The following is a 16561-nucleotide window of genomic DNA, read 5'->3' as shown; positions in this document are numbered from 1 at the left end:
ACACAGTTTTTGTAGGCCATGATGGAAAGGAGCAGGGAGAAAATAAATCTAAATGTTTTCAATCAACTTGTTGACGATGGTAAAGGTGGCGAATACATTTTTAAGAACAAACAATAAAAAGGTCAGATTAAAGTAGTACTAGTCTCTTATTGCTCTCTTATTGTCGTTTGAGGTGCAGAGAATGTGACCAGCAACAACACCAGACAGTGTCAAGGGTTTGCATGAGGCCTTTAGTATCCAGTCAAAATGTGTTTTATAGCACCGATACATCTGTAGCTGTTAAACAATGATAAAATCATTGAGCTCTAGTTTCATAACTGCTAGTGTGGGAACGTCACTACTCAAATCTTTAGTTGGAAACTGTGGTGTCTGTGGTTCATCTAGATTGACACGCTATGCAAAGAAATGTATGGGTTGTATCAGATAAATCAGCAAATTTGTTTTCTCTTTGGCTGAATGTCCAAAAAGTATGAATTAATTAAAAAAAAATCGCGTGAATAAAAATGTCAGATACAGAATGAAGTTAGATTATAGCAGATAAAAGAAATTCAACCTATTGATTTAAACAAACAAAAAAAGCTGTTTTTATGCAAACAAATTACACTTCAAAAGAGTGAAAGCTCCTAAGAACGTATCTAATCTATAATACATTTTGGTAAGACACTGACTAATGAGCCACAATGCTCTTTTAGATTATTTGTCAGTCAGCGTTGACATGTTTTCACAGAATGATCTTCACACTTGACTGTGATAATAATACTGACACTCAGACTTTGAGATGGAAACTGGTTACAGTAACTCGTTTTATTTATGGTGCAACATCGCAGTAATAAAAAGACAACAGCCCAAATGTGAAAGCTGAAATGTAGATCCATACCAAACAATTTTGATTATTTTTCACATATTTCATCCAACTTAATGTGACTAAAGGTTATTTAGCCACATTAAGGATAAGTATTATCCAAACAGTGACAAGAATATCCCAGAATTTTCAGAAAAAACACGATACTTGATATTTAAATAGATACAAAAGGATCACTTCAAGCAAATTACATCAAATGTTGTAGAGAATAAATTGTTGACCATGTGAAAACTCAGCCACGCTGTTCACATAATTCATGTGCTTCAGGCTGTGGAGGCCGCAGAACCACAGGCCTTATAGATACTGAAACATCTACAACACTTCATGAGTTGTCATTTCTTTACTACCACATGCACTCATCACTTTAACACAATTAAAGTTTGCACAGAGTCGCTGACTGAGGGAACTGGTTTATCAAAGGGTCGACACGACACCCAAAGACAACAGGTTCAGTTTGCTGCAACTTCTTACAACTCTTGCACTTCATGGTAAGATTCCCACATGTCTCTTTACTACAAATGCAGTATTAACTCATCCTTCTTTTCAGCACTTGGTAGTGAAATCATAAATGGTGAAAAGGTCCCGGAGAACAAAATGCAGTTTATGGCCTCGGTTCAGAACAGCAGAAACAAACATATCTGTGGAGGATTCCTCATCAATTATGACTTTGTGGTCACTGGGCACGTCACTGTACCCAGCAAGAAAAAAATGGAAAAAGAAAAATCTCCAACGAGGCGTTCTGGGGCAGCCTAGACAGGTCTTTTCTGTGTTAGAGTTTTACTCGCTACAGGGTGTACTTTGAGGGTTTGTGACTTTGCAGACGGTTTACATGCATAAAAAGCTACATAACACACAAGGGCACGGGTAATAACCGGAAAAGCATGACATGGGACCATTAACAATGTTTTAACTTTGTAGAATGCCACACTCTATTTTGGCTGTCGAACTAGTTTACTTTAATTATTGGACCGTAACATAATCTACAGCAGTGGTTCTCAACCTTTTTACACCAAGTAGGCCTACCACCTGAGAAAATAGTTGGCTCTCCAAGTACCACCATATGACCAATGTTAAAATACAGTCTATGCACAGTTCATGCAGGACTCTGAGGCAAATGTATTCATAATAACATTATTTATTGTCAGCCAGTGTTTAATGAATAATGTAATAATCAGTTGAATCCTTTCATCAAAGTTCTTTCAAAAACAAAATGTGAGTTTATAATATATAATGTTATTTGAGAAACAAGGTAATTAATGTTCTGACTAGATCTGTGTGTGTTCTCCCCTCTATCGAGGCCTACTAACTAAATCATTGCAGCATAACCGTGAGAACATAAATGTTCAAACCTGTATCTGGAAACTGGTTTCTGTGGTTTCTAAATTTGTTGTCGATTTCAAAGAAAGGTTTCAGTGGCATGTGTCGAGAATCTCCACATCAAACAATAACGGTGTTGGTGGTCTTTACTCGTTATATCAATGCAACTAAAGCTCACTTACTGTTACCAAGTCTTATCCACAAATAAGGGGGACAAAAACAAATTAGGTCTACCCGTACAGTGCATGTCCAGGAATCCTGCAGTCAGAGGGAAATATTGGGAAGGCTCTAAAACCAGCGCCAATATCATGTAGAAAGCCGACACTCATACTGCAAGACAGAAGCACACAGGAGCTACTGTAAAACAGCTAAAGATAACAAAAAAAGGGAGCTTGAAAATAACAAACCAAGAAAGAGTAACTACACTTAGAACAAACAGGGAGAACATCGGGGTAGAAGAGGATTAAAGTAGTGACGAGCACTGTGGCGAACCACACCAGGGAACATTAATGACGCACTGAAGGAGAACAGTTGGAAAGCAAGTTTATTTATACAGCACCTTTCAGCACACAGCAACCCAAAGTGCTTTACAAAATGAAATAAAAGACATTTAAAAACAAATACAGTGGAAGCACATTAACAATCACATAAAGTGGGAAACCACATAAACAGGAAGCCAATGAAACAAGGTGAGTGATTTTTATAAAAAAAAACAGGAAACAGAAACGCCAAAGTCATGAAATAACCCCAGGATAAAATACCTCCAAATCACAAGCACAATAGCTTGGTACCACTAAGAAATAAGGAGAGTTATAGGTGCCAAACAACATAATATAAAAAACGTATATATGCAGAGGGCAGTTGCCGGATATCTAGTTTGTAATGCGGGCTTGAATGAAGTGTTTTGTATTCTTTATAAAGAGGACATTTACATACATTTTTATCTTTTAATTATTAGAATTTACTTTCTTACAAGACATGATATCCTTAGTTATTAATGTCATTAAGTGACAGGTTGGGCCTTTTAAGAAATCTTCATATTCGAGTAAACATTTGCACTGCATATTGATTTTGTTTATTTTTTCAATATCCTTCCAATCTGCCTGTAACATTAGATTAATTAATGTCTGTCTGGAAACATTGAACATTAAGTGTGGCTGTGCAGATCATTTAAGCTATAAAGATATGTGCACATTTTGATGAATGCAGTCGCATCACTTGGTCATGTCCCCAAAATGTTAGCTTTTAATATAGAACAAGGTCAATTTAAGATTATATTTATCATAAATGTCATTTGTATAGAGCCAAATTAAAAAGGACTTTACTAAATTAACATATACCTTGTACTCGTGTCTGTGGATAGATTTTGTCCAGTAGCCATGGTCCCGACTCCAGTTTCGGCTCCAGTACTGGCTCTCCGGCCGACGCCAGCTCCCCGTGTCTTGTCGGCGTACCGGCCAACTCCAGCCCCTCGTCTCCTGTCGGCGTACCGGCCGACGCCAGCTCTCCATGTCCTGTTGGCGTACCGGCCGACTCCAGCTCCCCGTCTCCGGTTGGCTCTCTGTCCGGCGCCAACCCCCCGTGTTCTGTCGGCGTACCGACCGTCTCAAGTCTTCTCTCAAGTCTTCTCTCAAGTCTTCTCTCAAGTCCCTTCTGAAGTCCCCTCTCGAGTCCTCTCTCAAGTCCTTTCTCGAGTCCCTTATCAAGTTCCCTTTCAAGTCACCTCTCGAGTCTCCTCTCGAGTCTCCTCTCGAGTGTCCTCTCGAGTCTCCTCTCAAATTCCTTCTCAAGTCCCCTCTCAAGTCTCTTCTCGAGTTCCCTCTCAAGTGACTTCTCGAGTTCCCTCTCAAGTGACCTCTCGAGTTCCCTCTCAAGTCCCTTCTCTAGTCCCTACTCTATGTCCTGTGCCGTTGGGGGTCCCGCCGACTACTGTTGTGCCGGGGGTCCTGCCAACCCCATGTCCTATTCTGTTGGGGGTCCCGCCGACTACTGTTCTGCCGGGGGTCCTGCCAACCCCATGTCCTGTTCTGTTGGGGTCCCGCCGACTACTGTTCTGCCGGGGGTCCTGCCAACCCCATGTCCTGGGGTTATGTCAGGATTTGAGTTTTGTATGTCTAGTTTTGGGTTTATTTTGCTGTTCTGTTCTCCCTGTCTCATGTTTTCCTCGTTTCTTGTCTGGTCCTTCTCCCTGTGTTTTCCTTCGTGTCGTTAGTTTCCCTAGTGTGTCTGATTGTCTAATTGTGTTCACCTGTTGCCCAAAATACATTTCTGACACACAGCCATGCTGTCTGACCTCCTGCTAAATTATGAACCATCCAGATCTCTCAGGTCTTCAGGGACTGGTCAGCTTTCTGTCCCCAGAGTCAGAACTAAACATGGTAAAGCAGCGTTCAGTTATTATGCTCCAAATATCTGGAACAAACTCCCAGAAACCTGCAGGTCTGCTGCAACTCTGAATACTTTTAAATACAAACTGAAGACTTTTCTTTTTGTCGCTGATTTTAATTGAACTATTCATATCTTAGACTGCACTGTAACTTTTATCCATGTATTTTTTCTTTTAATGTTTATTTTATTAGCTTTTCTTTTTAATGACTGATTTTAAATGCCATTTTCTTAATGTCTTTCATTTTTTGTAAAGCACTTTGAATTGCCTTGTGTTGAAAAGTGCTATATAAATAAACTTGCCTTGTGTTTCTACCTCCCCTGCCCAGCTGTTTCTTGTCCCGTGATTACCGCTCTCTGTATTTAGTCTTGTCTCTTCCTGTGTTGCCCCTGTCGGTTCATTGTTTGTCTTCCCTTCACGCTTCATGTTTGTCTCTCCGGTCTTCCTCCATGTTTCTCACGGTCAGTTTTTGTGTTGTTGTTTTCTGTGCTACCGTTTCGAGTTATGCCATGTTTTGTTTATCAGCTTTTAAATAAAGCTCGCTTTTTGTTTCAAGACCTTTTTCAGTTTTTGTAGTCTGCATTTGGGTCCTACCTTTTCCACAAATCGTAACAATATGTGCGGAGGATTCCTGATCAGCGAAGACTTTGTGCTCACTGCTGCGCACTGTAGCGCCGAGTGAGTATAACCTTTATCCACTATCTTTGAATCATTCAATTAGAAAGCTATTTGAAAAGTCTTCAAGATACATTAACCACCTTTTATTTGTAAATATTATCTTCAATATTGAATATTATCTTTCATTGAGGGAACCGGACAGGGTCGTTGTTGGCACTCACGATCTCAGCAAAGTTGGTGAAGAAAATGTAAGAATCATTGAAAAGAGATATAAACACCGATCCTATTACCAAGTAGACAAAGGTAATGACATCATGCTTCTCAAAGTAAGTACACATTTTTTTTGGATCAAATTAGTAATTTAACTTTCAGCTTCATATTCAGCCATTTTTTGTTGCATTGAAGTCTGAAGAATAAAAAAGTATTATCTTATATTACAGACATTGCTAGTTTTGTGAGATTTACTTTGAGATTTTGTTCCTCTCCAGTTGAAGAAGAAAGTTGCCGGGAACAAAAAACAAATCATTGCCCTTCCTCCTTCTAATATGCACAATCAAGAAAAGAAAACCTGCCATGTAGCTGGATGGGGTTTCATAAAGACTGGTCGTGGAGTTGTTGATAGGCTGATGATGGTGGATGTGTCAGTCATAAACCTGAACGCATGCTCTAAGTCAGGGGTGTCAAACTCAATTTCATCGCGGGCCACATCAGCATTATGGTTGCGCTCAAAGGGCCGGTTGTGGCTTTAAGACTTTATAAATATACATATATAAATATATAATATTGTGGTGGCACGTTATTGGACATAATTCACCTTCAGGCTTGTGTTGCAACACGGACCCGTTAAGAGTGTGACACCGGAAGTTAGATTCATTCAGGCTAGCATGACATGCAGTAGCAACAAGTGTATTCCAGTCTTGTGTTTGAATGTATAATAAAGTGTGGAGTTCCATACTGAACACACCGCCTCCGACTCCCATTCATCGGCTCTACACTGGTGACCCCGACTTTTCCGAGAAGGTTTCCGGAAAATTAACGAACATGGCTGAGCGCGATGTTTTCGTAAAGCTGCCGGAGTTTTGGGAGAATGCCGCAGCGCGTGGTTTGCACACGTGGAGGCGCACTTCTCTGCCGACAGGTCCGTGACGGGGACCTGAAATACTACCACGTTGTAGCAGTGGTAGGAGGCTCCACGTCGTCCAGGTTGGTTGGTTTTATCACAGACCCCCCACACCATGGCAAATATGAGGCGATTAAGGCCCTCCTCCTTAAGACATTTAGCTTATCTGCTAAGGAGAGGGCCCGCCAGTTACTTGACATTCAGGGCCTAGGAGACAGCAAGCCATCTCAGCTAATGGAGAAAATGCTAAATCTGCTAGGGGGGAAGATCCCCGGATTTTATTCACGGAGATTTTCCTGCGTCAATTGCCTCCCCAGGTCCAGACGGCGCTGGCCAACACGCCTGTCACGGAGCCCCGTGTCTTGGCTGAGGAAGCGGATCGTTTTTTCCTGGCTACACAACAGCCCGGTGCAGAGACGTTATCCGCGACGCTCAGCGGCCCATATGCAGTCAAGAAAGCGTGGCGGGGGCAGGACACGGCTGTATCGAGCCGGCGTGGAGACACCGGAGAGTGCTTTTACCACGCATTTTTCGGGACAATGGCGAAGAAATGCATCGATCCGTGCAGCTACAAACCCCCGGGAAACGGAGGGGCCGGCACTCAGTAGTGGCCCTGAGCGTCGGCGGCACGTGCAGGCTCCTCTTCGTCAGCGACAGCGTTTCGGGGAGCCTGTTTCTGTGTGACACGGGCGCTCAACGGAGCGTAGTTCCCGCGTCGAGTGAAGACGTCACCCGGCGGTCCCATTCGCACGTACGGCGTGAGGACTATGTATTTGTGCATCGGAGGACCGCGTTTCAGCTGGGATTTTGTGACAGCGGACATTTATTTTCCCCTCCAAGGAGCGGATTTATCCGGTGCCGCACATTCAGGACTTTTCGGCGCATCTGGCCGGTACGGGGGTGTTTTCCAAGGTGGACCTGGTGCGTTGATACCACCAGGTGCCCATGCACCCCCTGGACATTCCCAAGACGGCAGTGATAACACCTTTTGGACTTTTTGAGTTCCTGCGGATGCCTTTTGGGCTAAAGAATGCCGCTCAGACGTTCCAGCGCCTGATGGATTCGGTGCTGCGGGACCTGCTGTTTGTGTTTGTCTACCTCGACAGAGGCTCACAGTTCACGTCCGAGCTCTGGAACGCCGTGGCGAGTGGTTTGGGGGTTAAGCTGCACAAGACTACCGCTTATCACCCTCAGGCTAACGGCCTCTGTGAGCGGTTCCATCGCTCCATGAAGGCGGCCCTCAAGGCCGGCCTTACGGACGGGAATTGGGTCGACAAGCTGCCCTGGGTGATGGGCCTGAGGACTGCACCTAAAGAAGACCTGCAGTGCTCTACGGCTGAGATGGTATACGGTCAGCCGCTGAGGGTTCCTGGGGATTTCCTCCCTAATGCATCGGCTCCCTGGTCGGCGTCAGCCCAGCGGGTTTTCCTGCAGGACGCCGCTGAGGCCTTTGCTCCGATCCCTACTACTCAGCGTGGTACTCAGGTGTCCCGGGTTCCCGCAGAGCTCCGCTTGGCACGGGGCACGTGTTCATCCGGCACGATGCGCACAGAGGCCCCCTGCAGCCCCCTTTCCGGGTCTTGGAGCACGGGGACAAGCACCTGGTGGTCGACCTGGGTGGCAAGGCCGAGCACGTCTCGGTGGACCGGGTGAAGGCTGCTCACCTGGACTTAGACCAGCCGGTGGTGCTGGCTCGACCTCCGCGACGGGGCCGCCCCCCGGCCTCGACCCCGGTCACAGATTTAAGACCTGTTGTTCCGGTCCCTCACCTTCCGGAGGCCGCACAGGCGGAAGTCACTTTTCCGGACTCCCGTGCTCAGGAGTCGTGGGGGTCGGCGTGTCGTTCCTCCCCGCCATGCTGATTTTGTTTATGTGTGAATTCTGGGGGGGCTTGTGTGGTGACACGTTATTGGACATAATTCACCTTCAGGCTTGTGTTGCAACACGGACCCGTTAGAGTGGGACACCGGAAGTTAGATTCATGCAGGCTAGCATGACATGCAGCAGCAAGTGTATTCCAGTCTTGTGTTTGAATTAGGGCCGGGACTCGATTAAAAAAATTAATCTAATTAATTAGAGGCTTTGTAATTAATTAATCGAAATTAATCGCATTTTTAATCACATATACATATTTGACCTGAGAACAGTGAGAAGCAATTTTTTTCACATGGATTTTAGTATACCATTAGGCGCATTCACACCGCAGTACTTTTCCCACAAAGGTTCATGAGAACTCTTTGAACCTGGGGGAGGATTAGGCAAATGAAGCCGCTGACGTCACTTCTTCTTCTTCTGCTTTGGGTTTACTGGCAGGCCGCAAACCACTTCACGGCGTATACTGCCGCCCAAAGTCCCCGGAGTTGGGGACTGGCTTCAGTAGAAGCTGCTGGGAGTCCCAGCAGCTTCTACTGAAGCCTTCCGAGTAAATTGCCAGAACGCCGACACCTCCTCATCTCCACCGCTCCCATGTTTTATTTTGTGTTGCCATAAGTTAGTCTCTCTGCGTTTCTGCGCTGGGCTAATGCTAATAATGCTAATGCGAGGATAATAAAATGGCGGCTTCACAAAACTTTTTGGGAGTTTTACGGGGTGTGGTTTGCAATCCGCCCAGCCAATCAGACATATAGCTCTTTTCTCACAAGAGAGCCGTACGAAAGTCCCTGCTCTCTAGCAGGGACTTTCGTGGGGGTAAAAAGGTTCTCATGAACTAATTTTAGTACCGGCTCTTTTTGGTGTGAACGCGATAAAAGAGGCTAACGTCCACGCTAGCTTCCACGCTAGCTGCTATATGTTTTGCATTGAGGTGATACTTGAGGCTTGATGTGCTGCGGTGTTATGCGAATTCCTTTTTGCATAATTTGCACACAACCGTGCTCTTATCGACGCTTCCATCCGTCCGTTTTTTAAAACAACATTTCCCACTGTGGGTTGTTGTTGTCTGAAGTCATGAACGTTAGTTGGTGCTCCAGTATAATCGGTACGCCTGAAACTCATCCAGTGAGAAACGTTCCGCGGTGCAAAAATAAGTGCGATTAAAATGCGTTAATTTTTTTAACGCGTTAATTTTTGTGTAATTAATTCATCTTAATTAACGCGTTAAAGTCCCGGCCCTTGTTTGAATGTATAATAATGTGTGGAGTTCCATACTGAACACACCGCCTCCGACTCCCATTCATCGGCTCTACAATATATACAAAATAATGTATAATACATCATTTCCTGTGCATTGGATTATTATCGGATAGGGTAAAAACTTCATAATTAACTACGTCTGAAAGCAGAAGTTTAGGGTAAATAATTGCAAGTCTCTTCAGTGCGCATGTCACAAAACAAGATGCATTGTGGGACATGTAGTTTATGGGCAACGTGCTCCTGTAAAGTGAAGTGTAACCGTATAATAAACGTATTATATTCTTTGCATGCTCTTGCGGGCCACATTAAATGAAGTCGCGGACCGGATTTGGCCCCCGGGCCTTGAGTTTGACACCCCTGCTCCAAGTCATGGGGTGGTATTCCTTCCGATGTTATCTGTGCCGGCGGTTATGGCAGCCACAAAGGCTTCTGTCAGGTATGATTTCACTTTGTTGATGTAAAATGTAAGCTAGTATAAAAATGCTTTAAAAATCTTAAATAAAATAATGAATAATATTCCTTGTTGACAGGGTGATTCTGGTGGTCCTCTGGTGTGTGACGGGATAGCTGTTGGTGTTGTGTCTTTCAACAACAACAAAATCTGTACCCAAATTATCCCAACGTCTACACAGAGATCTCCAAATACCTTGGCTGGATCAACAGTTAAAAAGCTTAATATTATGCAATATCATAAAGCTTTGCTTCAGCACACTTTGAATGTATTTAGGAGGGGAGGCTGTGTCTCAGCTGCTCTGTCAGTGTTCGCTCAATGTTGTTTTCTCTTTTCTTTATCCGAACACATGAGGTTTGAATCACTTATAGGAAAACGTTTTACTTCAGCAAACATTCATTGTAATATGGAGGCTTTGTGGTGTCACAGATTGGTCTATCAAGGTTTATTTCATCAGTATACATTCATTTTGTATGTTTAAATAATCATAATGAGATCCTGCACTTGGAGAGGTTGAGCATGTGACGTCACCATAGTTTCAATGTCGGATTAACAGTATCAGAAATCTAACTCAGCTGAAATTGTTTTACATGCTTTTATTACTAGTCGCTTGGACTACTGCAATTCTCGTGGTCTCCAAAAAAAATCTTTAAAGAAATTGCAATTAATTCAGAATGCTGCGGCCAGGATTTTAACAAACACAGAAAAAAGGGATCGCATTTTCCCTGTGCTGGCATCACTGCACTGGTTACCGGTGTCTTTCCGAGTTGATTTTAAAATGCTTTTAATTATTTACAAGGCTTTACATAACCTGGGCCCTACACACGTCAGGGACTGCCTTTCTTTTTATAACCCAACAAGGACACGCGGATCCTCCGATGCATTTCTTTTAGAAGTACCTAAAGTAATACACAATACATCTGGGGAGGCTGCTTTATGTTTTTCCCATTGGATCTTAGAACAGCAAACTCCATTAGAGTTTTTAAAAGTAAATTGAAGACCTATCTTTTAATTTGGAGTAATTTTAGAGGTATAACAGTTTATGTTGTATTGTTTTATGGTTCTGTGATATAACTCTTTCTTGTTTGTTTATAACTTGTTTTTAATTATGTTCCTCCTTTTTATTTTGTATCTGTAAAGCACCTTAGGCTGCATCTTGCATTAAAGGTTCTATAATAATAATAATAATAATAATAATAATGCATTTTATTTTAAGATTGCTTATCTAGAAACTCAAATACACTTACACAGTAAAGCAATAGGGTTTTATGCAAATGTATTATCTTGGCATGATAAAAAAAAAAGGTATCCATTGAGCTGTAGGGGAGAAGAGAGGGGAGGCAATCTTACTTCTCAGTACAGCAACCGTACCTAATGTGAAAGGCACAAAGGTTCATCAACATATATTTCAATATATTATCATAAGTTAAACTGTTCATTATGTAGACACTCCATTCTAAAATATTGTATATATCATCAATATTTGATTTGAACTATAGCCTTTTTGTATTTGTTTATTCCACTTATGGCAATTATTATAAAACAAAACATGTACTCTTTACACAGTTTTTGTAGGCCATGATGGAAAGGAGCAGGGAGAAAATAAATCTAAATGTTTTCAATCAACTTGTTGACGATGGTAAAGGTGGCGAATACATTTTTAAGAACAAACAATAAAAAGGTCAGATTAAAGTAGTACTAGTCTCTTATTGCTCTCTTATTGTCGTTTGAGGTGCAGAGAATGTGACCAGCAACAACACCAGACAGTGTCAAGGGTTTGCATGAGGCCTTTAGTATCCAGTCAAAATGTGTTTTATAGCACCGATACATCTGTAGCTGTTAAACAATGATAAAATCATTGAGCTCTAGTTTCATAACTGCTAGTGTGGGAACGTCACTACTCAAATCTTTAGTTGGAAACTGTGGTGTCTGTGGTTCATCTAGATTGAAACGCTATGCAAAGAAATGTATGGGTTGTATCAGATAAATCAGCTAATTTTTTTTCTCTTTGGCTGAATGTCCAAAAAGTATGAATTAATTAAAAAAATAGCGTGAATAAAAATGTCAGATACAGAATGAAGTTAGATTATAGCAGATAAAAGAAATTCAACCTATTGATTTAAACAAACAAAAAAAGCTGTTTTTATGCAAACAAATTACACTTCAAAAGAGTGAAAGCTCCTAAGAACGTATCTAATCTATAATACATTTTGGTAAGACACTGACTAATGAGCCACAATGCTCTTTTATATTATTTGTCAGTCAGCGTTGACATGTTTTCACAGAATGATCTTCACACTTGACTGTGATAATACTGACACTCAGACTTTGAGATGGAAACTGGTTACAGCAACTCATTTTATTTATGGTGCAACATCGCAGTAATAAAAAGACAACAGCCCAAATGTGAAAGCTGAAATGTAGATCCATACCAAACAATTTTGATTATTTTTCACATATTTCATCCAACTTAATGTGACTAAAGGTTATTTAGCCACATTAAGGATAAGTATTATCCAAACAGTGACAAGAATATCCCAGAATTTTCAGAAAAAACACGATACTTGATATTTAAATAGATAAAAAAGGATCACTTCAAGCAAATTACATCAAATGTTGTCGAGAATAAATTGTTGACCATGTGAAAACTCAGCCACGCTGTTCACATAATTCATGTGCTTCAGGCTGTGGAGGCCGCAGAACCACAGGCCTTATAGATACTGAAACATCTGCAACACTTCATGAGTTGTCATTTCTTTACTAACACAATTAAAGTTTGCACAGAGTCGCTGACTGAGGGAACTGGTTTATCAAAGGGTCGACACGACACCCAAAGACAACAGGTTCAGTTTGCTGCAACTTCTTACAACTCTTGGACTTCATGGTAAGATTCCCACATGTCTCTTTACTACAAATGCAGTATTAACTCATCCTTCTTTTCAGCACTTGGTAGTGAAATCATAAATGGTGAAAAGGTCCCGGAGAACAAAATGCAGTTTATGGCCTCGGTTCAGAACAGCAGAAACAAAGATATCTGTGGAGGATTCCTCATCAATTATGACTTTGTGGTCACTGGTCACGTCACTGTACCCAGCAAGAAAAAAATGGAAAAATAAAAATCTCCAACGAGGCGTTCTGGGGCAGCCTAGACAGGTCTTTTCTGTGTTCGAGTTTTACTCGCTACAGGGTGTACTTTGAGGGTTTGTGACTTTGCAGACGGTTTACATGCAGAACAAGCTACATAACACACAAGGGGACGGGTAATAACCGGAAAAGCATGACATGGGACCATTAACAATGTTTTAACTTTGTAGAATGCCACACTCTATTTTGGCTGTCGAACTAGTTTACTTTAATTATTGGACCGTAACTTAATCTACAACAGTGGTTCTCAACCTTTTTACACCAAGTAGACTTCCACCTGAGAAAATAGTTGGCTCTCCAAGTACCACCATATGACCAATGTTAAAATACAGTCTATGCACAGTTCATGCAGGACTCTGAGGCAAATGTATTCATAATAACATTATTTATTGTCAGCCAGTGTTTAATGAATAATGTAACACCACTAAGAAATAAGGAGAGTTATAGGTGCCAAACAACATAATATAAAAAACGTATATATGCCGAGGGCAGTTGCCGGATATCTAGTTTGTAATGCGGGCTTGAATGAAGTGTTTCTTATTCTTTAGAAAGAGGACATTTACATACATTTTTATCTTTTAATTATTAGAATTTACTTTCTTACAAGACATGAAATCCTTAGTTATTAATGTCATTAAGTGACTAGTTGGGCCTTTTAAGAAATCTTCATATTCGAGTAAACATTTGCACTGCATATTGATTTTGTTTATTTTTTCAATATCCTTCCAATCTGCCTGTAACATTAGATTAATTAATGTCTGTCTGGAAACATTGAACATTAAGTGTGGCTGTGCAGATCATTTAAGCTATAAAGATATGTGCACATTTTGACGAATGCAGTCGCATCACTTGGTCATGTCCCCAAAATGTTAGCTTTTAATATAGAACAGGGTCAATGTAAGATTATATTTATCATAAATGTCATTTGTATAGAGCCAAATTAAAAGGACTATACATATACCTAGTAGGCCTACTCATGTGTCTGTGGATAGATGTTGTCACCTTAAGCAACCGTGTCACATGCAGTCTCAAGACTTTGCCGATATAGTTGGGATTGATATGAAGGAAGCGGCCATTCACCCCCAATTTAGATTTTACATTTAGATCATTTTTCTGTGAAATTATGATCAAAGTGATTAAATAGTATTCGTATCACAACTTTGACTGGGAGACCATGGTCGCTCAGAAGGGAAGCAGGAAACCAGTTTCTGTGGTTCAACTGTTGCAGATTTTTTTTAAAAACAACGGCAAAATGCTGACTAATGAAATATGTTAGTGCAAACTTGCAGACAAACATGTGGATGTGGTCTGAATTAAAAATAATCTATGTGTTAATCAGACAAAGTGCTGCATAAAAGGATCGAGTTAATGCCCTGAAGAACAAAGGCAAGTCAATTGTCTTACAGGCATCATGCATGCTCTACACAAACTTCTGATTTTTCAGGTCCTGACATCTCTCGGACAAAATGGTAAGACTCCGAATTCTGTTTATTATGCTTCAATCATTAACTGAAATTAACCTACAGTATGACCTTTTACTTATTTTCAGCGGATGGGAGTAAAATCATAAATGGTGAAAAGGTCCCGGAGAACGAAATGCTGTTTATGGCCTCGGTTCAGAACAGCCGCAACCAACATGACTGTGGAGGATTCCTCATCAACGAAGACTTTGTGGTCACTGCTGCACATTGTGATGATGGGTGGGTTACCTTTGCTCTTTCAATACTCAATGATTAATGTTATTGGACCAATCCAAAGAACCTTATTTTTGCAAAACATGCAGCAGCTATTAATAAACACTACTGATTGCCTCCTGATGATCATTTGCTTAGGAATCCTACAAGTGTTGTTCTTGGTACCCACAATCTCAAGAATATTAACGACACAATGAGATACAGTGTGAAGAGATGCAAGCATCAATGTTATGAGAAGGTTGAAGAGGGGTCGGACATCATGCTCCTCAAAGTAAGTAGAGTTCCAGTAATTTGATGCTCTGTTAAATTCACTTTTAGTCTCAACAAAACCGTTAAAACAAAGCATTTACATCAATACTATGAGCAGCTTCATTTTCAAGCAACTATTTTCAAGCTTGAGGTCTGATATGGGGATACGAAGTATCCTCTATCAGACCTCTGTATTTTCTAGTTTTTTTCACTCATTTTCACTTGTGATTTTGTTTCTCCAGCTGTCCAAGAAAGCTCAACTGAACCAAAGATTGCAGCCAATTTCACTTCCAGAAACTGAGACTAAGATTACAAATATAGAAACGTGCAGTGTTGCTGGATGGGGCCTAACAAGTGTTGGTGAACCTGATGAGCTGCAAATGGTGAATGTGCCCATTGTTGACCTGGATGTCTGTAAGAACGAATGGCCTAACATGCTTCCTGAAAAAGTTATCTGTGCTGGTGGATATGGCACAAATAAAGGATTCTGTCAGGTATGCTTCCTTTCCTGTCATAGGGGTATGGTCTCATTATAAAAAGGTTATTAGAAAGAAAATGAACTAATATAGCTTCTTCCTCCTCACAGGGTGATTCTGGGGGTCCTCTGGTGTGCAACGGGAAGGCAGCTGGTGTTGTGTCTTACAACTGGGGCAAGAACTGCAGATACCCAAATAGGCCCAATGTGTACACAGATGTATCACAATACCTTCCCTGGATCAGAAAGATGATGAAGGATTGTTAAATGTAACAGATCAACATACTCTTATTGCACTGTACTGGCTCCTTAAATGTCATCTCAAAACTTGAAAAATAAAAGCTTTGTTCATAACAAACATTGTTGCTTGGCAGTTCATCAATATTATATCAACATGTACATCTACATATGTTGCATCTGTTGTTCACCTTTTTCAAACACAAAGGGTCATGTATTCTCCTGAAAGTAAAGCCAGTTTCGTATCACATGTAGCTAACCGTGTTGTATGTGTTAACGTCAATCACTTAAACCTTTTTGAATTTTGTTTGTAGAATTTATAAATATGACGCAGCTTTTAGTCTTATAATTGGGTAATGTTGCACAAAGAAACTTCAAATCCACTTAAGCTGGTTTGCATTTGTCATCCAAGATGAGTTAACATGTTCACACCTGACCCTAATGAAACAAGTGTGTGTAACCCTCAACCAGTTGCAATGGTCTCAGATCTGATGCTCAAAGGACTTGTACTAAAGTAGATGTACTAAAAGTCTGCAAGTCTTTCAATTTTTTTTCGGAGGGTTAAATGGTGGCAGATTTAATTTTTTATGATTTTATTATTTCTTCAAAACTGCTTTTACGAATTTGAAATGTTTCTACCTGCGGTGTTATTAAAAATGTGCATTAATGAGTTTGTTTCCTTTGTGGCGTTATTGCTTGTCGCAGAGTTAATAATTAACAATTATGTTTTAACTTTGTAGAATAACACACTCTATTTTGCCTGTCAAAATAGTTTACTCTAATTATTGGACAGTAACATAATATTAACTACAGGGCACAGAGAGGGAGTACAGAAAAATAAATACTTCAAACACACAAGCATGACCGATGACACAG

General features: G+C 41.0%; 2 protein-coding genes across 3 annotated transcripts; both read left to right on the top strand.

Annotated features, from left to right (window-relative positions):
• The first annotated feature begins 1297 nt into the window (after positions 1 to 1297).
• Positions 1298 to 10793, top strand: LOC117541381 (thrombin-like enzyme catroxobin-1). Its single transcript, XM_034208521.1, is given in 4 exon segments — positions 1298 to 1552; positions 9803 to 9871; positions 9966 to 10038; positions 10041 to 10793. Coding segments are annotated over 4 exon segments (393 nt in total). The 5' UTR covers positions 1298 to 1363; the 3' UTR covers positions 10103 to 10793.
• A 1179-nt stretch (positions 10794 to 11972) lies between these two features.
• Positions 11973 to 15806, top strand: LOC117541377 (trypsin-1-like). 2 transcript variants are annotated; one of them, XM_034208517.1, is made up of 5 exons: positions 11973 to 12770; positions 14580 to 14730; positions 14863 to 14995; positions 15216 to 15467; positions 15560 to 15806. In XM_034208517.1, the coding sequence occupies exons 2-5, from the start codon at positions 14627 to 14629 to the stop codon at positions 15713 to 15715; spliced, it is 645 nt and encodes a 214-aa protein (XP_034064408.1). In that variant the 5' UTR covers positions 11973 to 12770; positions 14580 to 14626; the 3' UTR covers positions 15716 to 15806. The 2 variants fall into 2 exon arrangements, with proteins under 2 accessions (XP_034064408.1, XP_034064407.1); XM_034208516.1 differs by lacking the exon at positions 11973 to 12770 and adding an exon at positions 14389 to 14499.
• Positions 15807 to 16561: the final 755 nt, after the last annotated feature.

Source organism: Gymnodraco acuticeps, unplaced genomic scaffold (genome assembly GCF_902827175.1).
Source record: "Gymnodraco acuticeps unplaced genomic scaffold, fGymAcu1.1, whole genome shotgun sequence".
Classification (NCBI taxonomy): Eukaryota; Metazoa; Chordata; class Actinopteri; order Perciformes; family Bathydraconidae; genus Gymnodraco; species Gymnodraco acuticeps.
Note: the sequence above shows the minus strand (reverse complement) of the source record. Positions and strands in the feature narration are given on the sequence as shown.